The 25088-nt window shown below is 44.7% G+C and overlaps 1 protein-coding gene across 1 annotated transcript in view; it reads right to left on the bottom strand.

The window, feature by feature from the left end:
- The window catches only part of LOC117513527 (proprotein convertase subtilisin/kexin type 4-like), a 420105-nt gene that overhangs the window by 65478 nt on the left and 329539 nt on the right, over positions 1–25088 (bottom strand). The window contains exons 8-9 of the mRNA XM_034173695.1: positions 2572–2682; positions 705–798 (exon numbers count right to left, since the gene is read on the bottom strand). Coding sequence (XP_034029586.1) covers positions 705–798; positions 2572–2682 — 205 coding nt within the window. The remainder of the gene's footprint in view (positions 1–704; positions 799–2571; positions 2683–25088) is intronic.

Raw genomic sequence — 25088 nt, forward strand, 5'->3', positions numbered from 1 at the left:
ACTGAGTGTTTCTTTCTCTTTTTGCTCTGTATGCACCACTCTGCATTTAATCATTAGTGATTGATCTCTGCTCCCCTCCACAGCATGTCTTTTTCCTGGTTCTCTCCCTCAGCCCCAACCAGTCCCAGCAGAAGACTGCCCCTCCCTGAGCCTGGTTCTGCTGGAGGTTTCTTCCTGTTAAAAGGGAGTTTTTCCTTCCCACTGTCGCCAAGTGCTTGCTCACAGGGGGTCGTTTTGACCGTTGGGGTTTTTCTGTAATTATTGTATGGCTTTTGCCTTACAATATAAAGCTCCTTGGGGCAACTGTTTGTTGTGATTTGGTGCTATATAAATAAAATTGATTTGATTTGATTTTTTTATAAGGTTTGACAGTCAAGGCAGGCTGGATGCAAATGCAGGGCGCAGGTACACAGCTCAGTGGACTAAAAGATTTTCCTGGGTTAACAGGCTGGTGTCGGTACACACACACACACACACACACACACACACACACACACACACACACACACACACACACACACACACACACACACACACACACACACACACACACACACACACACAGGTAGTCCAAACAACCACCCAAGAGTCCAAAACTTGACACTGTTTTGTATGTGTAAGACAAACATATTGTATATCAGCAGTTATTATCATATTGGAACTCAGATGTAAAGACTTTATGTCATCGTAAACTGCCATCGAACCTGCACATGCTCCAGAGTGTCGATCTCATTCATGCTCCCACGGCAGGCATCTGATTGGATGTTCACACTGACCACGCCTCCTGACGGAAGAACCCTGACCAATAAGACATGACATCAGACAAGACATTTTCACCTGTGTTTATTCCACATCCATAAACTGACTTTACCTGCAGTGGACACAGAACAAGCAGTGACCGGTCAGATTACGATGAAACGAAACAGACTGGAAAAGTGACAAGATACAAAAAGCTGACGAATAGGATATCAGACCAAAAATAAAATGTGAGGTAGAGCAGCACTTGTGTGTGTGTGTGTGTGTATTACTGAGTTACTGGTAGCAAAGAGCCCATTTTTCAGTAAGTTATTAAATGACACTAAAAAAATTGTTACACTAATATGATAATCAAAAGTGCTCACATCAAGCAAAATTTCCATGAGGACTCTTAAGCCTGGTTCACACAACAGGATTTTAAAATTATCTTTAGGTTTCCAAAACCTGAGAGACCACACACATGAAGATACTGTAAAAAAATCATAGATCTGACAGGTTTGGTGGTACAGTGTGTGGTGTTCAGCCACACGGTAAAAACACCACACACCAACAGATTTCACACACCAACATTCCCAGCTCAGACAGGAAATCTCGCAAAATCTCTTGAGATTAAACATGACTTCAGAGTAAACAAACAGAGATACTTTGTGGACTATTTAAAACAGAGGCGGAAAAAAAACGATACAAAAAGAAAAAGAAAAGGTGTTCTTTAAAGGAGTGGAGACAGCGCGACCACCGGACTTTCTGGTAAGTCAGAACAGCTGTTTTGATTTTATTTTCTGCTCCGTACATTCGTCACCTCGCTTTCTGATTGGCTGCACGTCACATTCAGCAGGCTACGTGTTTGTTTGTAGTCGGAGGACAACACACACTGCGATATCGGGCCAAAAAAATCCAACATGTTGAATATCGCCGATTTGTGATCAGAGCGCCCTGACGCCCTTCTGAGCAGATCAGAGCGCTCTGAACACACCACACATGACAGGAATATCTGATAAGATTATTCTGGGCAAAGGCTACATGCCCAACCTTTGGGCAGATAAATATAATGTCTTACCTTATTCACAGAACCATGATCATGTATTTGACACCTTTTGTGCATCTAAACTACGTTTTTTACACCACTTTTTAAGGCTCTATTGCGGCGTATGTTTGACACATTTAACAGCATCGTCTTTAATTACTGCGAAAACACTGCAATGGATGAAAACAGACAAACTTCATAAGTATTTTGAACAGAAGCCTGTTAACGACAACGAAACAGTTTTTGAACAAAATGCTGCTTGTTGGCTGTAAGATGGTGTTAGTTTGACACTGTTCCCTGGGTGTGATGAGCCAAACAGAACCACTTTAAATCACAGCTCCTCCGCGGGCTGCGAACCCTCCCGCAGCCGGCGAGAAAATATCCACCTTTTTTCTCTCCCGCGTTGAAACCGGAAGTGAGCTTACAAGTGCGCTCATTGGTTGGTTGTGGTTGGGCGTATATGCTCACAAATTTACTTTATTGAACCAACGGTTGGGCAAATAGCCACTCTCTTTATCTTTAGCGTTATCCCGATTGTCGGGGCGTCCTTAAGATTGTTGGAAGGGGAAGATCGGGTCCAATATCGGCCTAATTATCCTGCCGTGTGAACCTGGCCTTAAACACTTCAGTCTTGGCACAACACCACAAACGGGATAACAGACAGACAGACAGAAAAACCATCTTGTTTGATTAAAGACAATATGGTGGAAAAATAGATGAAACCAATCAAAAATGAGCATCAGAAGCTATATTCAGCTAAAAGTTTGCAAAAACAGAAAGATGTTCTTTACCTTGGAGGATGCAGTGTGACTTTTTGCGTGCACTTTCTCTGTGGGGCTACAGTGTTGAAGCGTGCAGCCTGCTGCACCATCAGACCGGCATCCAGCACGCCAAAGCCGTACCTGACAGCAGACGGGAGGAGACCATCAGTCAAACCAGCACGCTTACTCACAGCTGGCAAAAGTGAAAGTGCCCAGTTGAAACACATCTGGCATGAAAATACAAACTCAGTACAACTGTGGCATTTTCTGTCACTCACTTTTTCTGTGCTACATAAAGTGTGCAAAATGCTACAAAAATAATTCAGATGTCTGCTTTTGCAAAGAATACCAAGAATAAAGTGGTGATATTTAAATTCAAAGTGTTCATTTCATGCACCTGCACGTTTCCACTACAGTGGAAGTGGACTTCTTTGGAGTCGTTAAGATGTTTTGTCAGTCATCCAAGTGACTTCATCAGTTTGAAGATGAATGACAAATTGTCTTGAAGATTGTTTAGAGACAAAGTCAGAGAAGTGAGACTGAGATGCAGGGTATACAGGGAGAAGGATGCTGAGGATGGAGCCACCAGGTAGGAGGAGAAGAGGGAAGCCAAAGAGGAGGTTTATGGATGTGCTGAGGGAGGACATGCAGGTAGCTGGTGAGACAGAGGAAGACACAGAGGACAGGGTGAGATGGAAACCACTGATCTGCTGGTGAAGAGTCTGTCCATCCACAGTTCATAGTAAGTCTTTTTTTCATTTCTCTGGTTTTCTTTGGTTTATCTTGACACTGTTCATAATTCTCCTTAACAACATTTGGAATTTTGTGGGGAAAATATGGACTCTTTGTGGTAAAACCAGTAAAACTCAACCAAAATGCTACTTCTCCGTCAGTTTCTGACAGATTTTAATTCTGCACTGCTCACAATTCTTCCTTGAGAACTGTTAAAATTTTGAGTTTTGGGGAAAATGCAGAGTGGTGATGAAAACAGTGAATTTCACCCAAAATAGGACATGTTCTGTCATTGCACGGTTACTAAGAAAACAAATCACCAAAATAAGACACCATTCAAGAACATTTACACATTGTGGTAAAGGCTTTGGAAGAGAACCTCAACTACCAGCAAAGATATTTACAGCAGTGTGTAAATGACTGTCCCCGAGACCTTTTACACGCTGCTTCAACATTTCACCTGGTAGTTCAGGTTTCATTCAAAAGATACACTTTTGAATTTTGGCACTAGTGTAAATGCCAAAATGACTCAGAAAATTTACAGCTACTGGTAAAGAATTATACTGACAGTATGTCATAACTTTCTTCAACTTCATTGTGTGAGGAAACAGCTTGGAGACAGCCATAGATGCTCTGGTTTGGAAGAACCATCAAGCAGACCAAACTCACAGAGGTGGCCATCTGATATTGTCATTCTGTCAACATTCATTAACATACTGTAGGAAACAGAACATCTATGGACAGAATGAAAGGTCAGAGTTCACAGAAGAGGTACACAGAACCTTCAAGATCTGAAGACTGTTTGTGTGGAAGAATGGACCAAAATCACACTTGATCAATGCATGTGACTAGTTTCTCCACACAGGAGGAGTCTTGAAGATTCATTACCAACAAAGACTTTTGTACCAAGTATTAAATCAGTTTCAGTAAGTGTGTTCAATACTTTTTCCCTGTGTCATTTTACACATAATTTATGGTAAATGGACTGCATTTATAAAGTGCTTTTCCATCTCCACCAGATGCTTAAAGTGCTTTACAAATAATGCCTCACATTCACACAAAGCGCTCACGACACAACGGGAGCAATAGGGGATTAAAGGGCCCTTAATGATTTTCCAGTCAGGCTGGGATTTGAATAAATCTAAAACAGTTAAAAACCTTTGTCAATTGTGACTTTAGTGCTTACCTGTTCAATGTTTGGAGCAGATAAAGAGCTCTGTTCTCTGTAAACACAGAAGAGCTGGTTTCAGGAGAAACAGCTCTATCCTCTGCAGTCAGAGAAAAGCTGGTCACAAGGTAATTGCTCTTGATATCATACTAACTCACTGGCAGTATCACCCAAGTCATCCAGAGGCATACAGCTTTAACTTATGGTTAAAATTTTAACCAAACTAATTTCAGACATCTTATTTAAATTAACATCACTTCTGAAGTTTTATAAAGTGAAAACATCAGCTATATGTTTTAGTTTTAAAGTATTGCACTAATTTTAAAGGTTTTATTGTGGACATGGTGTGTGTGCAGTGTATTATGGGTACTGTAAAAGTTCACGACATAAGAAATGCATTTGAGACGCTCTGATCAGGCTCCACACGGACAACAGCATTAACCTCGTTGTATATTGTGCCTAAAACTCTCATGAATATATTCTCTGGGTTTATAGATGTTGTTATTGTGTTTGTTTTATGTAAAAATGCCAGAAGAAGCTCAGGTTGCTTCTCCATTATTTTCAATAGGAATCACTGTGAGCTGCAGTCGCTTCCTGTTTGGTCTATAATGTCCTGCTGATTGTCCTTTACAACACTGTTTGTCATCTTTGTTCCAGAGTAATATATATAAAATGTCTGAAATTTGGTTTGCATTTATTAAATTCCACACAGATGCAAAATGAGACGTCCTGTGCTGACGTGCAGCAGCTTGCTGAGCTCAGCTCAGAGGTACGGAGAGACATTCATGCCAAAATGTCTGAAAGGAAATGCTTTAGACAAAAACTACGGATTTTATTTAGTTTTATTTGTGTCCAGAGATCAAGGATCCAGTGACCAATTTAAAATGTTGTTGACATAGAAAACCTGTAAAGCCTACTTTTAGTACACAGAAAATTTGCAAGAGGTATTGATAAGGAAATCGATAAGGAATCAATATCGATAAAATCTTATCAATACCCATCCCTATTAATGAGTCTACGTATGAATAGTACGAGGATGGAACAAGCTACTGATGAAGACAGTGAACCTCATGCAACAACATTTCATAAACGTCTCTCCAAGCTTTTTTTTTTTTTTTTTTTTGCTATGATAGGGCCAAATGAGAAAAATGGTGAAAGTGGGAAGTTGAAGTTGAGTCTGTTACGAAGACTGTGGTTTTGTCCAACGTAGCTGTAGTTCGTGTTGCGTGTAATCGCCTGAAGAGCTGACATGTCCCCCTGAACTATAACCAGTGGACATGAATCACTGCTGCCACACCCTGAAGCCTTGCTGCTGCCTTGCAGGATCACATCACCACTTTCTCTCTCTGTCGCTCCACTGCTCTGATGTCTCCATCTCTTGATGCTTCCTTGAATCATCCACTCATCCTTCCTCTTTACCCTCTCTGTTTGCCACCTTCAGCATTCTTTCCCTCTTTAAATTCTCCGCCACTCTCTTCCACCATGTTGAATTTCTTGCATCAGATCATTTGGGCACTATCGCTCATCTGCTGCTTCAGTGATGCTGAAATCACAGTCCTCATAAGTCTCTCTTCAGACCTTTCATTTTCTTCTATCCCCCCCACCTTTCTTCAGTTGTCCAGATTTAGTAATGCTGCAGTAACCACCTTCATTCTCCTTAGCCCACCTCCTCCTTCTTGGAAATCCAGAGGGGGTGACAAAGAGCTAATTTCTCTCATTATTGCCATACAGACCTTATGTCGTTAATCTGCAATAAGTGAAATTCATTTCCATGATGACGGGGTCTGTTGAAGCAGTGGAGAGAGCCAGAAAGATTGGAGGAAAAAGAGAACTGATCAATAACTCAATCTGCCTCCCTGCATGGGGCTGCGTCTCCTCTGTCTCAGACCGTCAGTACTCCTGAACAGGAGCCCGTCCTCTTCCTAACAGCATGCGGTGCGATCAATGGACACAATCTAATCAGCCGCTATCACCACCAATGACTTTTAGCGTGTAGGGACGAGCGTAATAGCATTAGGCAGAGGAGCGTACGGGCACGAGCTTTGCTGCTGAAGTTCAAGGTCATTCATGAGTTTTGTTAGCCGCAAAGAACGACAGCGAATCAAATGCAGAAGTGAAATCAGATCGCTGACTGATGTCATGACATCATAAAGCATGACTTTAAATGTGTTGTGTGGGCCGCTGAAGAAGAGGTACTGCTGGCCCACCACCACCAGATGGCGCCCTGCTTGGAGTGCGGGCTCCAAGCACGAGAGGGCATCGGAGCCGCTGGAGGTGACAGCTGTCACCCATCACCACCACTATAAAGACCGGACTGCAACTCCACCTCCTCGCCGAGAAATCTTCTACCATACAGGTAATTTTCTCTGCTGAACAAAACATTGTGTAATAGTCTGAACTTCTTTTGCAGCCGTTTTCCTGTGGTGTTTGCCTTATCTGTGGGATTGGCGTTTGGTGTGATCAGCGACGGCTTCACTTCACACCCCAACCAGATAAGTGGTTAAACAGGAGCTGCACGAGTGTGTGATTGGAGGTGGAGGTTCTCCCTCCTTACTGAACACAGACTGTGGGATTACTGAGTGTGCGAACTCACACTCATCCAGAACTGTTTCTGTTTTCTGCCAGCAGTACCGGGTCTGACTGCTGAAGACAGTGGCCACCTGGGGCGCAGGACTTGGCGGCTCCGGTGTTCTTCAGGTCCGTTGGTGGTGAGGCTTGTGTGGGTTCCAGCTTTTCTCTCACCGGACGTCTCCTATCTTCGAGCATGCCACACGTCACCTTTTGGTCGGATTGATATAACGCATATTTGTATCTGTCTGTATTACGTTGTGCACCTTCACAACATTAAATTGTTACTTTTTGGCTATTCCATTGTCCCTTCATTAACGCCCCCTGTTGTGGGTCCGTGTCACGACACTTCCCCAACAGGACTTCTCGGCCAGCGTCATGGATCCCGAGGGGCGTCAACTCGAGCCTGAACGGCCAATGGAAGAGCAAGGTGCACAGGCGCCAGCAGGAGGCGTGTTAGGGGAGCTGCAGCAAATACTGACTGCTTTCACTGCTCGGTTGGATCTGGTCACCGAGCAGAACGTTATCCTCAATCGGAGGATGGAGGCTCTCACCGCCAGGGTGGAGGCGTGCGATCAAGGCGCTGCTGCAGCACCTCCTCCTGATGGTCCTTTGTCAGACACAAACGTTCCACTGGTCGTTCAATGACCCCCCCCACCATCCCCTGAAGCATACATAAGCCCTCCGGAGCCGTACGGAGGTTGTATTGAGACGTGCGCGGACTTCCTAATGCAGTGCTCGCTCGTCTTTGCACAGCGTCCCGTCATGTACGCATCAGACGCTAGCTGGGTGGCTTATGTCATCAATTTGCTTCGCGGAGAGGCACGCGCCTGGGCTACGTTGCTCTGGGAGCAGAACTCACGGCTCCTAACGTCATACGCTGGGTTTGTAAGGGAGTTCAAACAGGTTTTTGATCATCCCAACAGAGGCGAGACCGCTTCGAGCGTGCTACTGTCAATGCGACAGGGGCGCCGGAGTGCAGCCGAGTATGCAGTCGACTTCCGCATCGCGGCTGAGAGGTCCGGCTGGAATACCATTGCACTCCGCGCCGCCTTCATAAACGGGCTGTCTCCGGTCCTGAAGGAGCACCTGCTGGCTAAGGAGGAACCGCGGGATTTTGACGGGCTTGTCGACCTGGTTATACGCTTAGACAACCGGTTAGAGGAACACTGTCGGGAGCAGGGCGGGGGGCGTGACCGAGCATAGGCCGTCCCTCTTCCTTCCGGGTCCGAAAGGGTGCCGTCGTCCCCACGCTCCACAGCCAGAGGGCCCCGTGTGGCTACAGCTCCCCCTGCTGATGAAGCTATGGACACGAGCAGGACCAAAATGAAATCAAAGGACAGACAAGGGAGGCAGGCCCGCGGGGAGTGTTTTTTCTGTGGGTCTAAAAGTCACATACAGAGGAACTGTCCCAAACGGTCAAACTACAACGCCCGTCCTTAGAAACTGGGCTAATGGTGGGCCATAACACGCACGCGGGGGAACCCCAAAAATCAGCACGAATCCCAGTCACAATCCTTTGTGAGGATTTAACCCTTCACGCCTCAGCACTTATAGACACGGGGTCAGAAGGGAATCTACTGGACAGCAGATGGGCAAAGGAAGTAGGGCTCCCTCTGGTGGCTCTGCCTTCCCCTGTGAAGGTACGAGCACTAGATCAATCAATCAATCAATCAATCAATTTTTTTATATAGCGCCAAATCACAACAAACAGTTGCCCCAAGGCGCTTTATATTGTAAGGCAAGGCCATACAATAATTATGTAAAACCCCAACGGTCAAAACGACCCCCTGTGAGCAAGCACTTGGCTACAGTGGGAAGGAAAACTCCCTTTTAACAGGAAGAAACCTCCAGCAGAACCAGGCTCAGGGAGGGGCAGTCTTCTGCTGGGACTGGTTGGGGCTGAGGGAGAGAACCAGGAAAAAGACATGCTGTGGAGGGGAGCAGAGATCGATCACTAATGATTAAATGCAGAGTGGTGCATACAGAGCAAAAAGAGAAAGAAACAGTGCATCATGGGAACCCCCCAGCAGTCTACGTCTATAGCAGCATAACTAAGGGATGGTTCAGGGTCACCTGATCCAGCCCTAACTATAAGCTTTAGCAAAAAGGAAAGTTTTAAGCCTAATCTTAAAAGTAGAGAGGGTGTCTGTCTCCCTGATCTGAATTGGGAGCTGGTTCCACAGGAGAGGAGCCTGAAAGCTGAAGGCTCTGCCTCCCATTCTACTCTTACAAACCCTAGGAACTACAAGTAAGCCTGCAGTCTGAGAGCGAAGCGCTCTATTGGGGTGATATGGTACTACGAGGTCCCTAAGATAAGATGGGACCTGATTATTCAAAACCTTATAAGTAAGAAGAAGAATTTTAAATTCTATTCTAGAATTAACAGGAAGCCAATGAAGAGAGGCCAATATGGGTGAGATATGCTCTCTCCTTCTAGTCCCCGTCAGTACTCTAGCTGCAGCATTTTGAATTAACTGAAGGCTTTTTAGGGAACTTTTAGGACAACCTGATAATAATGAATTACAATAGTCCAGTCTAGAGGAAATAAATGCATGAATTAGTTTTTCAGCATCACTCTGAGACAAGACCTTTCTGATTTTAGAGATATTGCGTAAATGCAAAAAAGCAGTCCTACATATTTGTTTAATATGCGCTTTGAATGACATATCCTGATCAAAAATGACTCCAAGATTTCTCACAGTATTACTAGAGGTCAGGGTAATGCCATCCAGATTAAGGGTCTGGTTAGACACCATGTTTCTAAGATTTGTGGGGCCAAGTACAATAACTTCAGTTTTATCTGAGTTTAAAAGCAGGAAATTAGAGGTCATCCATGTCTTTATGTCTGTAAGACAATCCTGCAGTTTAGCTAATTGGTGTGTGTCCTCTGGCTTCATGGATAGATAAAGCTGGGTATCATCTGCGTAACAATGAAAATTTAAGCAATACCGTCTAATAATACTGCCTAAGGGAAGCATGTATAAAGTGAATAAAATTGGTCCTAGCACAGAACCTTGTGGAACTCCATAATTAACTTTAGTCTGTGAAGAAGATTCCCCATTTACATGAACAAATTGTAATCTATTAGACAAATATGATTCAAACCACCGCAGCGCAGTGCCTTTAATACCTATGGCATGCTCTAATCTCTGTAATAAAATTTTATGGTCAACAGTATCAAAAGCAGCACTGAGGTCTAACAGAACAAGCACAGAGAGGAGTCCACTGTCCGAGGCCATAAGAAGATCATTTGTAACCTTCACTAATGCTGTTTCTGTACTATGATGAATTCTAAAACCTGACTGAAACTCTTCAAATAGACCATTCCTCTGCAGATGATCAGTTAGCTGTTTTACAACTACCCTTTCAAGAATTTTTGAGAGAAAAGGAAGGTTGGAGATTGGCCTATAATTAGTTAAGATAGCTGGGTCAAGTGATGGCTTTTTAAGTAATGGTTTAATTACTGCCACCTTAAAAGCCTGTGGTACATAGCCAACTAACAAAGATAGATTGATCATATTTAAGATCGAAGCATTAAATAATGGTAGGGCTTCCTTGAGCAGCCTGGTAGGAATGGGGTCTAATAAACATGTTGATGGTTTGGATGAAGTAACTAATGAAAATAACTCAGACAGAACAATTGGAGAGAAAGAGTCTAACCAAATACCGGCATCACTGAAAGCAGCCAAAGATAACGATACGTCTTTGGGATGGTTATGAGTAATTTTTTCTCTAATAGTTAAAATTTTGTTAGCAAAGAAAGTCATGAAGTCATTACTAGTTAAAGTTAATGGAATACTCAGCTCAATAGAGCTCTGACTCTTTGTCAGCCTGGCTACAGTGCTGAAAAGAAACCTGGGGTTGTTCTTATTTTCTTCAATTAGTGATGAGTAGAAAGATGTCCTAGCTTTACGGAGGGCTTTTTTATAGAGCAACAGACTCTTTTTCCAGGCTAAGTGAAGATCTTCTAAATTAGTGAGACGCCATTTCCTCTCCAACTTACGGGTTATCTGCTTTAAGCTACGAGTTTGTGAGTTATACCACGGAGTCAGACACTTCTGATTTAAAGCTCTCTTTTTCAGAGGAGCTACAGCATCCAAAGTTGTCTTCAATGAGGATGTAAAACTATTGATGAGATACTCTATCTCCCTTACAGAGTTTAGGTAGCTACTCTGCACTGTGTTGGTATATGGCATTAGAGAACATAAAGAAGGAATCATATCCTTAAACCTAGTTACAGCGCTTTCTGAAAGACTTCTAGTGTAATGAAACTTATTCCCCACTGCTGGGTAGTCCATCAGGGTAAATGTAAATGTTATTAAAAAATGATCAGACAGAAGGGAGTTTTCAGGGAATACTGTTAAGTCTTCTATTTCCATACCATAAGTCAGAACAAGATCTAAGATATGATTAAAGTGGTGGGTGGACTCATTTACTTTTTGAGCAAAGCCAATAGAGTCTAATAATAGATTAAATGCAGTGTTGAGGCTGTCATTCTCAGCATCTGTGTGGATGTTAAAATTGCCCACTATAATTATCTTATCTGAGCTAAGCACTAAGTCAGACAAAAGGTCTGAAAATTCACAGAGAAACTTGCAGTAACGACCAGCTGGACGATAGATAATAACAAATAAAACTGGTTTTTGGGACTTCCAATTTGGAAGGACAAGACTAAGAGACAAGCTTTCAAATGAATTAAAGCTCTGTCTGGGTTTTTGATTAATTAATAAGCTGGAATGGAAGATTGCTGCTAATCCTCCGCCCCGGCCCATGCTACGAACATTCTGACAGTTAGTGTGACTCGGGGGTGTTGACTCATTTAAACTAACATATTCATCCTGCTGTAACCAGGTTTCTGTAAGGCAGAATAAATCAATATGTTGATCAATTATTATATCATTTACTAACAGGGACTTAGAAGAGAGAGACCTAATGTTTAATAGACCACATTTAACTGTTTTAGTCTGTGGTGCAGTTGAAGGTGCTATATTATTTTTTCTTTTTGAATTTTTATGCTTAAATAGATTTTTGCTGGTTATTGGTAGTCTGGGAGCTAGATGGCACTCTTCTTCCATTAATCACACACCAGACACAGCCAGTGACTTTGGTGGTGTCTGGGAATCACAGGGAGGAGATAGTGTTTTTTGTAACACCTTCTACCTCCCGAGTGATTTTGGGTTTTCCATGGGTGTTGAAACACAATCCCCGGATTGATTGGCCGTCTGGGGTTGTGACGCAGTGGAGCGAAACCTGCCACCGGGAGTGTTTAGGATCCTCGGTTCCACCCGGTGAGATAGCTAAGGAGGAGGTCAAAGTCCCGCCCAATCTGACGGCGGTGCCATGTGAGTACCACGATCTTGCTGACGTCTTCAGCAAAGATCTGGCACTCGCCCTTCCCCCGCACCGACCGTACGATTGTGCCATCGATTTGATTCCGGGCGCTGAGTACCCGTCCAGCAGGCTGTACAACCTCTCACGTCCGGAATGCGAATCAATGGAGACCTACATCCGGGACTCGTTAGCTGCCGGGTTGATCCGGAACTCCACCTCCCCGATGGGTGCTGGTTTCTTTTTTGTGGGTAAAAAGGACGGCGGACTCCGTCCATGCATCGATTACAGAGGGCTGAACGACATTACGGTTCGCAACCGATACCCGTTACCTCTGTTGGATTCGGTGTTCACGCCCCTGCATGGAGCCCAAATATTCACCAAACTCGACCTTAGGAATGCGTACCACCTGGTTCGGATCCGGAAGGGAGACGAGTGGAAGACGGCATTTAACACCCCCTTAGGTCACTTTGAGTACCTGGTCATGCCGTTCGGCCTCACAAATGCCCCTGCGACATTCCAAGCTTTGGTTAATGACGTCTTGCGGGACTTCCTGCACCGGTTTGTCTAAGGGTATCTAGACGACATCCTCATCTTTTCTCCGGACCCTGAGACTCATGTCAAGCATGTACGTCAGGTCCTACAGCGGTTGTTGGAGAACTGGCTGTTTGTGAAGGGCGAGAAGTGCGAGTTCCACTGCACTTCTTTGTCCTTCCTGGGGTTCATAATCTCCTCCAACTCCGTTGCCCCTGATCCGGCCAAGGTTGCGGCGGTGAGAGACTGGCCCCACCCAACAAGCCGTAGGAAACTGCAACAGTTCCTCGGCTTTGCAAATTTCTACAGGAGGTTCATTAAGGGCTACAGTCAGGTAGTTAGCCCCTTGACAGCCGTGACCTCCACTAAAGTCCCCTTCACCTGGTCGGATTGGTGCGAAGCTGTGTTTAGGGAGTTGAAACGCCGGTTCTCGACTGCACCAGTTCTGGTGCAGCCCGATCCTACTCGCCAGTTCACAGTGGAAGTGGATGCCTCTGACTCAGGGATAGGAGCCGTGCTGTCCCAGAGCGGGGAGTCCGATAAGGTCCTCCACCCTTGTGCCTATTTTTCCCGCAGGTTGACCCTGGCTGAGAGGAATTATGACGTCGGCAATCTGGAACTCTTGGCGGTGAAGGAGGCTCTTGAAGAGTGGAGACACCTGTTGGAGGGAGCGACGGTGCCCTTCACGGTTTTCACGGACCATCGGAACCTGGAGTACATCCGGACCGCCAAGCGGTTGAACCCCAGGCAAGCCCGCTGGTCACTGTTCTTCAGGTGCTTTGACTTCCAGATTACGTACCGCCCCGGGACCAAGAACCAACGGTCGGATGCACTGTCCCGGGTGCATGAAGAGGAAGCCAAGGCCGAGCTGTCAGACCCCCCAGAGACCATCATCCCCGAGTCCACTGTCGTGGCCACCCTCACCTGGGATGTGGAGAAGACCGTCCGGGAGGCCCTGGCACGGAACCCGGACCCGGGGACCAGCCCGAAGAACAAGATGTACATCCCACCAGAGGCCAGAGCTGCGGTTTTGGACTTCTGCCATGGGTCCAAGCTCTCCTGTCATCCCGGAGTGCGCAGGACCATGGCGGTAGTCCAGCAGCGCTTCTGGTGGGCGTCTATGGAAGCCGACGTCCGGGACTACGTCCAGGCCTGCACCACCTGCGCCAGGGGCAAGGCGGACCACAAGAGGACCTCAGGACTCCTCCGACCCCTACCGGTGCCTCATCGCCACTTTGTGAAGGGCGTGGCCCTCCCGAAGCTCCCTACGGCCCAGGAGACAGCAGACCTCCTGGTCCACCACGTCGTGCGTCTGCATGGGATACCAGCGGACATCGTCTCAGACCGTGGCCCTCAGTTCTCCTCTCAGGTCTGGAGGAGTTTTTGCAAGGAACTGGGGGCCACCGTGAGTCTCTCGTCCGGGTATCACCCCCAGACGAACGGACAGGCAAAGCGGGCCAACCAGGAGTTGGAGCAGGCCCTCCGTTGCGTTACCTCCACGCACCTGACGGCCTGGAGCACCCATCTGGCCTGGATCGAGTACGCCCACAACAGCCAAGTGTCGTCTGCCACCGGCCTCTCCCCGTTCGAGGTGTGTTTGGGGTACCAGCCGCCATTGTTCCCACTTGTGGAGGGTGAGGTCGGTGTGCCCTTGGTCCAGGCCCACCTCAGGAGGTGCCGCCGGGTGTGGCAGACCGCCCGTTCTGCCCTGTTGAAGGCCCGGACGAGGGCCAAGGCCCATGCAGACCGCCGGCGTTCCCCGGCCCCTGCATACCAGCCTGGGCAGGAGGTATGGTTGTCGACAAAGGACATCCCACTTCAAGTGGAATCACAGAAACTGAAAGACAGATATATCAGACCCTTTCCCATCACCAAGGTCCTCAGCCCGGCTGCAGTGAAGCTACGGCTGCCAGCTTCACTGCGGATCCATCCTGTTTTTCACGTGTCGCGGATCAAACCATACCACACCTCACCGCTCTGCACCCCTGGACCTGCACCACCTCCTGCCCGGATCATCGACGGTGAGCCGGCGTGGACCGTGCGTAGGCTTCTGGACGTCCGTCGCAAGGGTCGGGGCTTCCAGTATCTGGTGGAGTGGGAGGGGTATGGTCCCGAGGAACGCTCCTGGGTGAAAAGGAGCTTCATCCTGGACCCGGCCTTCCTGGCCAACTTCTACGCCCGGCACCCGGATAAACCTGGTTGGGCGCCAGGAGGCGCCCGTTGAGGGCGGGGTCCTGTTGTGTGGGCCGCTGAAGAGGAGGTACTGCTGGCCCACCACCACAAGATGGCGCCCTGCTTGGAGTGCGGGCTCCAAGCACGAGAGGGCGTCGGAGCCGCTGGAGGTGACAGATGTCACCCATCACCACCACTATAAAGACCGGACTGCAACTCCACCTCCTCGCCGAGAAATCTTCTACCATACAGGTAATTTTCTCTGCTGAACAAAACATTGTGTAATAGTCTGAACTTCTTTTGCAAACGTTTTCCTGTGGTGTTTGCCTTATCTGTGGGATTGGCGTTTGGTGTGATCAGCGACGGCTTCGCTTCACACCCCAACCAGATAAGTGGTTAAACAGGAGCTGCACGAGTGTGTGATTGGAGGTGGAGGTTCTCCCTCCTTACTGAACACAGACTGTGGGATTACTGAGTGTGCGAACTCACACTCATCCAGAACTGTTTCTGTTTTCTGCCAGCAGTACCGGGTCTGACTGCTGAAGACAGTGGCCACCTGGGGCGCAGGACTTGGCGGCTCCGGTGTTCTTCAGGTCCGTTGGTGGTGAGGCTTGTGTGGGTTCCAGCTTTTCTCTCACCGGCCGTCTCCTATCTTCGAGCCTGCCACACGTCACCTTTTTGTCGGATTGATATAACGCATATTTGTATCTGTCTGTATTACGTTGTGCACCTTCACAACATTAAATTGTTACTTTTTGGCTATTCCATTGTCCCTTCATTAACGCCCCCTGTTGTGGGTCCATGTCATGACACTTCCCCAACAAAATGAAGCTAAACTTGCAGCATTTATCTATCTAGCTATCTATCTATATATATATAATTTTTTTTTCAGGTTGTATATATTTTTCTTCTAGAATAGAGTTTATTTATGTTTAACTCAGCCACATGGGGTGTGCAGCCAGTACATTCTGAGTGCCAGTCCCAAGCCTGGATAAATGAGGAGGGTTGCGTCAGGAAGGGCATCCGGCGTAAAACAAGCCAACCCAACTATGCAGACTAAGAATCGAATTTCCATACCGGATCAGTCGAGGCCCGGGTTAACAACGTCCGCCACTGGTGCTGTTGCCCAACAGGGTGCCAGTGGAAATTGGGCTACTGCTGGGCGAAGACGACAAAGAAGAGGAGGAAAACGTTTCGACAAACAGCGGGAGAAGAAGAAAACTAGAAGGGTGGAAATGAGAGTGGGGACTTTGAATGTTGGTAGTATGACTGGTAAAGGGAGAGAGCTGGCTGATATGATGGAGAGGAGAAAGGTAGACATATTGTGTGTGCAAGAGACCAAGTGGAAGGGAAGTAAGAGCAGGAGCATCGGCGGTGGGTACAAGTTGTTGTACCATGGTGAGGACAGGAAGAGAAATGGTGTTGGGGTCATTTTAAAGGAAGAGTATGTTAAAAGTGTGTTGGAGGTTAAGCGAGTGTCTGACAGGGTGATGAGTGTGAAGTTGGAAATTGAAGGGGTGATGATGAATATCATCAGTGCATATGCCCCACAGGTAGGTTGTGAGATGAAGGAGAAAGAAGATTTCTGGAGCGTGTTAGATGAGGTGGTGGAGAGTGAACCCAAGCATGAAAGAGTGGTGATAGGAGCAGACTTCAATGGGCATGTTGGTGAAGGGAACAGAGGTGATGAGGAAGTAATGGGTAGATATGGTATCAAGGATAGGAATGGGGAAGGACAGATGGTAGTTCATGTGGCAAAAAGGATGGAAATGGCTGTGGTGAACACCTACATTAAGAAAAGGGAGGAGCACAGGGTAACATATAAGAGTGGAGGACGGTGCACACAGGTGGATTACATTCTTTATAGGAGATGCAAGCTAAAAGAAATCACAGACTGTAAGGTGGTGGCAGGAGAGAGTGTCACTAAACAGCATAGGATGGTTGTTTGTAGGATGACTTTAGAGGTAAAGAATAAGAAGAGAGTGAGAGCTCAACAAAGGATCAGATGGTGGAAGCTGAAGGAGGAAGACTGTTGTGTGAAATTTAGTGAGCAGGTGAGAGAAGCACTGGTTGGAGGGGAAGCAATTTTGCACAACTGGAAAAGTACTGCAGATGTGGTGAGGGAGACAGCTAGGGCAGTACTGGGTATGACATCTGGACAGTGGAAGGAAGACAAGGAGACTTGGTGGTGGAATGAAGAGGTCCAGGAGAGCATAAGGAGAAAGAGGTTGGTGAAAAAGTTTTGGGATAGTCGGAGAGATGAAGAAAGTAGACAGGAGTACAAGGAGATGCGGCGTAAGGTGAAAAGAGAAGTGGCAAAAGCGAAGGAAATGCATATTGTGAGCTGTACAAGAAGTTGAATAGTAAGGAAGGAGAAAAGGACTTGTACCGATTGGCCAGACAAAGGGACAGAACTGGAAAGGATGCGCAGCAGGTTAGTGTGGTAAAAGATGCACATGGTAATGTGCTGACAAGTAAGGAGTGTGTGCTGAGAAGGTGGGGGGAATATTTTGAAGAGTTGATGAATAAAGAAAATGAGCGAGAGAAAAGGCTGGATGATGTGGTGAGAGTAAATCGGGAAGTAAAAGAGATTAGCAAGGAAGAAGTGAGGGCTGCTATGAAGAGGATGAAGAGTGGAAAGGCAGTTGGTCCAGATGACATTCCAGTGGAGGCAAGGAAATGTCTAGGAGAGATGGCAGTAGAGTTTCTACCCAGATTGTTTAATAAAATCTTGGAAAGTGAGAGGATGTCTGAGGAGTGGAGACGAAGTGTGCTGGTTCCTATTTTCAAGGACAAGGGTGATGTGCAGAGCTGCAGTAACTACAGAGGCATAAAGTTGATCAGCCACAGCATGAAGTTATGGGAAAGAGTAGTAGAAGCTAGGCTTAGAAAACAGGTGAAGATCTGTGAGCAGCAATATGGTTTCATGCTGAGAAAGAGCACTACAGAGCACTACTGTTGAAGAAGTACAGAGAAGGCCAGAAAGAGTTACATTGTGTGTTTGTGGACTTAGAAAAAGCTTATGATAGGGTGCCAAGAGAAGAGCTGTGGTATTGTATGAGGAAGTCTGGAGTGGCAGAGAAGTATGTTAGGGTAGTGCAAGACATGTACAAGAATAGTGTGACAGCAGTGGGATGTGCAGTCGGAATGACAGACTCATTCAAAGTGGAGGTGGGATTACACCAAGGATCAGCTCTGAGTCCTTTCTTGTTTGCAGTGGTGATGGACAGGTTGACGGATGAGATCAGACAGGAGTACCCATGGACTATAATGTTTGCAGATGACATTGTGATCTGTAGTGAGAGTAGAGAGCAAGTTGAGTCTAGTCTGGAGAGGTGGAGATATGCTTTGGAGAGAAGGGGAATGAAAGTCAGTAGAAGCAAGACTGAGTACATGTGTGTGAATGAGAGGGAGCCCAGTGGAATAGTGCAGTTACAAGGAGTAGAAGTGGTGAAAGTAGATGAGTTTAAATATTTGGGGTCAACTGTTCAAAGTAATGGAGAGTGTGGTAGAGAGGTGATGAAGAGAGTCCAGGCAGGGTGGAGTGGGTGGAGAAAGGTGGCAGGAGTGATTTGTGACCGAAGAATATCAGCAAGAGTGAAGGAGAAAGTTTACAAGACAGTAATGAGACCAGCTATGTTGTATGGTTTAGAGACAGTGGCACTAACAAAAAGACAGGTGGCAGAGCTGAAGATGTTGAGATTCTCTTTGGGAGTGACAAGAATGGACAAGATTAGGAATGAACATATCAGAGGGACAGCTCAGGTGGGACGGTTGGGAGACAAAGTCAGAGAGGCGAGATTGAGATGGTTTGGACATGTGCAGAGGAGGGACCCAGGGTATATGACTGAGATGCAGGGTATATAGGGAGAAGGATGCTGAGGATGGAGCCACCAGGCAGGAGGAGAAGAGGGAGACCAAAGAGGAGGTTTATGGATGTGTTGAGAGAGGACATGCAGGTGGTTGGAGAGCCAGAGGAAGATACAGAGGACAGGGTGAGATTGAAACGATTGATCTGCTGTGGCGACCCCTAACGGGAACAGCTGAAAGACAAAGAAGAAGAAGATTTTATTTATGTTTGAGAGGTCACTCTCACATTTCTCAGGTGCAAATATGCAGATATGACTCAAGAAAATCTTTTATATGTTGTGGTAACTTTATGGAACAGCCTCCCTCACCATGTGCTAAATGCTCCAAGTGTTATTACTTCAAAGGAATACTATGATTATTTTATGGTGTTTGATTTTTATTGACTGATGATTTTATTATGATGTTTGATTACTTTTACTGTGCTATTTATGAGTTTTACTATGATGCTTTTTTAAATGACAAATGATGTGTGCTTTTATTATATGTTCATTTATTTCAATGACAAACTTCCTAACAGTGAACAGCTGTTTGATTTGCTGTGTCCAGCTCAATCAAATGAATGTCTTTTATAGATTTTTTTAAGTTAGTGTTGCTGTTTCTTCAAATGCAAAGCCACTGAATTACATCTTAGAGTGGACAGTGTTTGTGTGAGTTGATCTGTCATTCAAATTATCGTAACTCAAGTCAGAACAGAAAAAAAAGACCCAAAACACAAAACACGTCAAAAACAAGTAAAGTAAGTCCCTTCGGCTGCTCGCTTGTTTGCACTCGGGGTCGCCACAGCAAATCTAAGGTGGATCTGCATGTTGAATTGGCACAAGTTTTACGCCGGATGCCCTTCCTGATGCAACTTCACATTACATGGAGAAATGTGGCAGGGGTGGGATTTGAACCCGGAGCCTTCTGCACTGAAGCCAAGCGCACTAACCACTTGGCCACCACCCTTGCACACATTAAAAACAAGAAGACATTTTATTTTTATACTGGAAACAGTAGATTCAAAGATGAAATAAGAACATTGACACGATAAATGATTACGTGTTATCATTTTACTGATCAGTGGAATACACCTGTTCGGCTGCTGTGCGCGCTTGGACACCGGGGAAACACATTATTTCAGGAGAACTGAATTTTGCGCAACACTGGGTCCAACCATATGTGGTGGGCTTCATAGATAATTGGCAAAGCTTCTGGGGAAAACCTGGTCTTGTTAGGAGAGACGGCATCCATCCCACTTTGGATGGAGCAGCTCTCATTTCTAGAAATCTGGCCAATTTTCTAAAATCCTCCAAACCGTGACTATCCAGGGTTGGGACCAGGAAGCAGAGTTGTGGTCTTACACACCTCTCTGCAGCTTCTCTCCCCCTGCCATCCCCTCATTACCCCATCCCCGTAGAGACGGTGCCTGCTCCCAGACTACCAATAACCAGCAAAAATCTATTTAAGCATAAAAATTCAAAAAGAAAAAATAATATAGCACCTTCAACTGCACCACAGACTAAAACAGTTAAATGTGGTCTATTAAATATTAGATCTCTCTCTTCTAAGTCCCTGTTAGTAAATGATATAATAATTGATCAACATATTGATTTATTCTGCCTTACAGAAACCTGGTTACAGCAGGATGAATATGTTAGTTTAAATGAGTCAACACCCCCGAGTCACACTAACTGTCAGAATGCTCGTAGCACGGGCTGAGGCGGAGGATTAGCAGCAATCTTCCATTCCAGCTTATTAATTAATCAAAAACCCAGACAGAGCTTTAATTCATTTGAAAGCTTGACTCTTAGTCTTGTCCATCCAAATTGGAAGTCCCAAAAACCAGTTTTATTTGTTATTATCTATCGTCCACCTGGTCGTTACTGTGAGTTTCTCTGTGAATTTTCAGACCTTTTGTCTGACTTAGTGCTTAGCTCAGATAAGATAATTATAGTGGGCGATTTTAACATCCACACAGATGCTGAGAATGACAGCCTCAACACTGCATTTAATCTATTATTAGACTCTATTGGCTTTGCTCAAAAAGTAAATGAGTCCACCCACCACTTTAATCATATCTTGTTGGGAAGGTGTCGTAACACGGACCCACAACAGGGGGCGCAAATGAACGGACAATGGATAAGAAAAGGAGTAACAATTTAATGTTGTGAAGGCACACAACGGAATACAGACAGAAAAATACTGGATGCCAATTGTACACAAGAGGACTGTGGGCAGGCTCGAAGATAGGAGACCTCTGATGATCGAAGAGCCGGGGCCCACACCGCTTCCACCACCAACGACCTGAAGAACACCGGAGCCGCCAAGTCCTGAGTCCCCAGGTGGTCTCTGTCCTCCGTTGTCGGCCCTGGTACTGCTGGCAGACAAGAAACAGATGACGGTGAGTGTGAGTCCTCACACCCAGCAACCTTTACACACGATTCCTCCGGGAGGGAAAACCTCCACCTCCAGATACGTATCACTCGTGCAGCTCCTGTTTGTCCCTCTTCTGGATGGAGTGAGAGACGAAGACCGTCGTCTTCTCACTATCCGCCAATCCAATCTCCAAGCAGGCTTTACAGGTATACGGCTGCACACAGATCACAATTTGAAAAACACTGAATAACAACAGCAGAGAAGAATTACCTCTAGTGGTAGATGATTTCTCGGCGAGGAGGTGGAGTTGTAATCCGCTTCTTATGTGGTGGTTGATGAGAGACAGCTGGTGTGGTTGACAAGTGACAGCTGTCACTTCCAATGGCTCCGGCGCCCTCTCATGCTTGAAGCCCGCACTCCAAGCAGGGCGCCGACTGGTGGTGGTGGGCCAGCAGTACCTCCTCTTCAGCGGCCCACACAACAATATCTTAGATCTTGTTCTGACTTATGTTATGGAAATTGAAGACTTAACAGTATTCCCTGAAAACTCCCTTCTGTCTGATCATTTCTTAATAACATTTACATTTACTCTGATGGACTACCCAGCAGTGGGGAATAAGTTTCATTACACTAGAAGTCTTTCAGAAAGCGCTGTAACTAGGTTTAAGGATATGATTCCTTCTTTATGTTCTCTAATGCCATATACCAACACAGTGCAGAGTAGCTACCTAAACTCTGTAAGTGAGATAGAGTATCTCGTCAATAGTTTTACATCCTCATTGAAGACAACTTTGGATGCTGTAGCTCCTCTAAAAAAGAGAGCTTTAAATCAGAAGTGCCTGACTCCGTCGTATAACTCACAAACTCGTAGCTTAAAGCAGATAACCCGTAAGTTGGAGAGGAAATGGCGTCTCACTAATTTAGAAGATCTTCACTTAGTCTGGAAAAAGAGTCTGTTGCTCTATAAAAAAGCCCTCTGTAAAGCTAGGACATCTTTCTACTCATCACTAATTGAAGAAAATAAGAACAACCCCAAGTTTCTTTTCAGCACTGTAGCCAGGCTGACAAAAAGTCAGAGCTCTATTGAGCTGAGAATTCCATTAACTTTAACTAGTAATGACTTCATGACTTTCTTTGCTAACAAAATTTTAACTATTAGAGAAAAAATTACTCATAACCATCCCAAAGACGTATCGTTATCTTTGGCTGCTTTCAGTGATGCCGGTATTTGGTTAGACTCTTTCTCTCTGATTGTTCTGTCTGAGTTATTTTCATTAGTTACTTCATCCAAACCATCAACATGTTTATTAGACCCCATTCCTACCAGGCTGCTCAAGGAAGCCCTACCATTATTTAATGCTTCGATCTTAAATATGATCAATCTATCTTTGTTAGTTGGCTATGTACCACAGGCTTTTAAGGTGGCAGTAATTAAACCATTACTTAAAAAGCCATCACTTGACCCAGCTATCTTAGCTAATTATAGGCCAATCTCCAACCTTCCTTTTCTCTCAAAAATTCTTGAAAGGGTAGTTGTAAAACAGCTAACTGATCATCTGCAGAGGAATGGTCTATTTGAAGAGTTTCAGTCAGGTTTTAGAATTCATCATAGTACAGAAACAGCATTAGTGAAGGTTACAAATGATCTTCTTATGGCCTCGGACAGTGGACTCATCTCTGTGCTTGTTCTGTTAGACCTCAGTGCTGCTTTTGATACTGTTGACCATAAAATTTTATTACAGAGATTAGAGCATGCCATAGGTATTAAAGGCACTGCGCTGCGGTGGTTTGATTCATATTTATCTAATAGATTACAATTTGTTCATGTAAATGGGGAATCTTCTTCACAGACTAAAGTTAATTATGGAGTTCCACAAGGTTCTGTGCTAGGACCAATTTTATTCACTTTATACATGCTTCCCTTAGGCAGTATTATTAGACGGCATTGCTTAAATTTTCATTGTTACGCAGATGATACCCAGCTTCATCTATCCATGAAGCCAGAGGACACACACCAATTAGCTAAACTGCAGGATTGTCTTACAGACATAAAGACATGGATGACCTCTAATTTCCTGCTTTTAAACTCAGATAAAACTGAAGTTATTGTACTTGGCCCCACAAATCTTAGAAACATGGTGTCTAACCAGATCCTTACTCTGGATGGCATTACCCTGACCTCTAGTAATACTGTGAGAAATCTTGGAGTCATTTTTGATCAGGATATGTCATTCAAAGCGCATATTAAACAAATATGTAGGACTGCTTTTTTGCATTTACGCAATATCTCTAAAATCAGAAAGGTCTTGTCTCAGAGTGATGCTGAAAAACTAATTCATGCATTTATTTCCTCTAGGCTGGACTATTGTAATTCATTATTATCAGGTTGTCCTAAAAGTTCCCTAAAAAGCCTTCAGTTAATTCAAAATGCTGCAGCTAGAGTACTGACAGGGACTAGAAGGAGAGAGCATATCTCACCCATATTGGCCTCTCTTCATTGGCTTCCTGTTAATTCTAGAATAGAATTTAAAATTCTTCTTCTTACTTATAAGGTTTTGAATAATCAGGTCCCATCTTATCTTAGGGACCTCATAGTACCATATCACCCCAATAGAGCGCTTTGCTCTCAGACTGCAGGCTTACTTGTAGTTCCTAGGGTTTGTAAGAGTAGAATGGGAGGCAGAGCCTTCAGCTTTCAGGCTCCTCTCCTGTGGAACCAGCTCCCAATTCAGATCAGGGAGACAGACACCCTCTCTACTTTTAAGATTAGGCTTAAAACTTTCCTTTTTGCTAAAGCTTATAGTTAGGGCTGGATCAGGTGACCCTGAACCATCCCTTAGTTATGCTGCTATAGACGTAGACTGCTGGGGGGTTCCCATGATGCACTGTTTCTTTCTCTTTTTGCTCTGTATGCACAACTCTGCCTTTAATCATTAGTGATCGATCTCTGCTCCCCTCCACAGCATGTCTTTTTCCTGGTTCTCTCCCTCAGCCCCAACCAGTCCCAGCAGAAGACTGCCCCTCCCTGAGCCTGGTTCTGCTGGAGGTTTCTTCCTGTTAAAAGGGAGTTTTTCCTTCCCACTGTAGCCAAGTGCTTGCTCACAGGGGGTCGTTTTGACCGTTGGGGTTTTACATCATTATTGCATGGCCTTGCCTTACAATATAAAGCGCCTTGGGGCAACTGTTTGTTGTGATTTGGCGCTATATAAAAAAAAAATTGATTGAATTGATTGATTGACATTGTATTAAATCATTATATTGTATAGACATTGTGTATATCATTATATTGTGTAGACATTGTGTATATCATTATATTGTGTAGACATTGTATTAAATCATTATATTGTATAGACAATGTATTAAATCATTATATTGTGTAGACATTGTATTAAATCATTATATTGTGTAGACATTGTATTAAATCATTATATTGTATAGACAATGTATTAAATCATTATATTGTGTAGACATTGTATTAAATCATTATATTGTATAGACAATGTATTATATCATTATATTGTATAGACAATGTATTAAATCATTATATTGTATAGACATTGTATTAAATCATTATATTGTATAGACGTGTATATCATTATATTGTATAGACAATGTATTAATCATTATATTGTGTAGACATTGTATTAAATCATTATATTGTATAGACAATGTATTAAATCATTATATTGTATAGACATTGTATTAAATCATTATATTGTATAGACATTGTATTAAATCATTATATTGTGTAGACATTGTGTATATCATTATATTGTATAGACAATGTATTAAATCATTATATTGTGTAGACATTGTA

The sequence above is a fragment of the Thalassophryne amazonica genome, chromosome 7 (genome assembly GCF_902500255.1).
Source record: "Thalassophryne amazonica chromosome 7, fThaAma1.1, whole genome shotgun sequence".
NCBI classification, from domain to species: Eukaryota; Metazoa; Chordata; class Actinopteri; order Batrachoidiformes; family Batrachoididae; genus Thalassophryne; species Thalassophryne amazonica.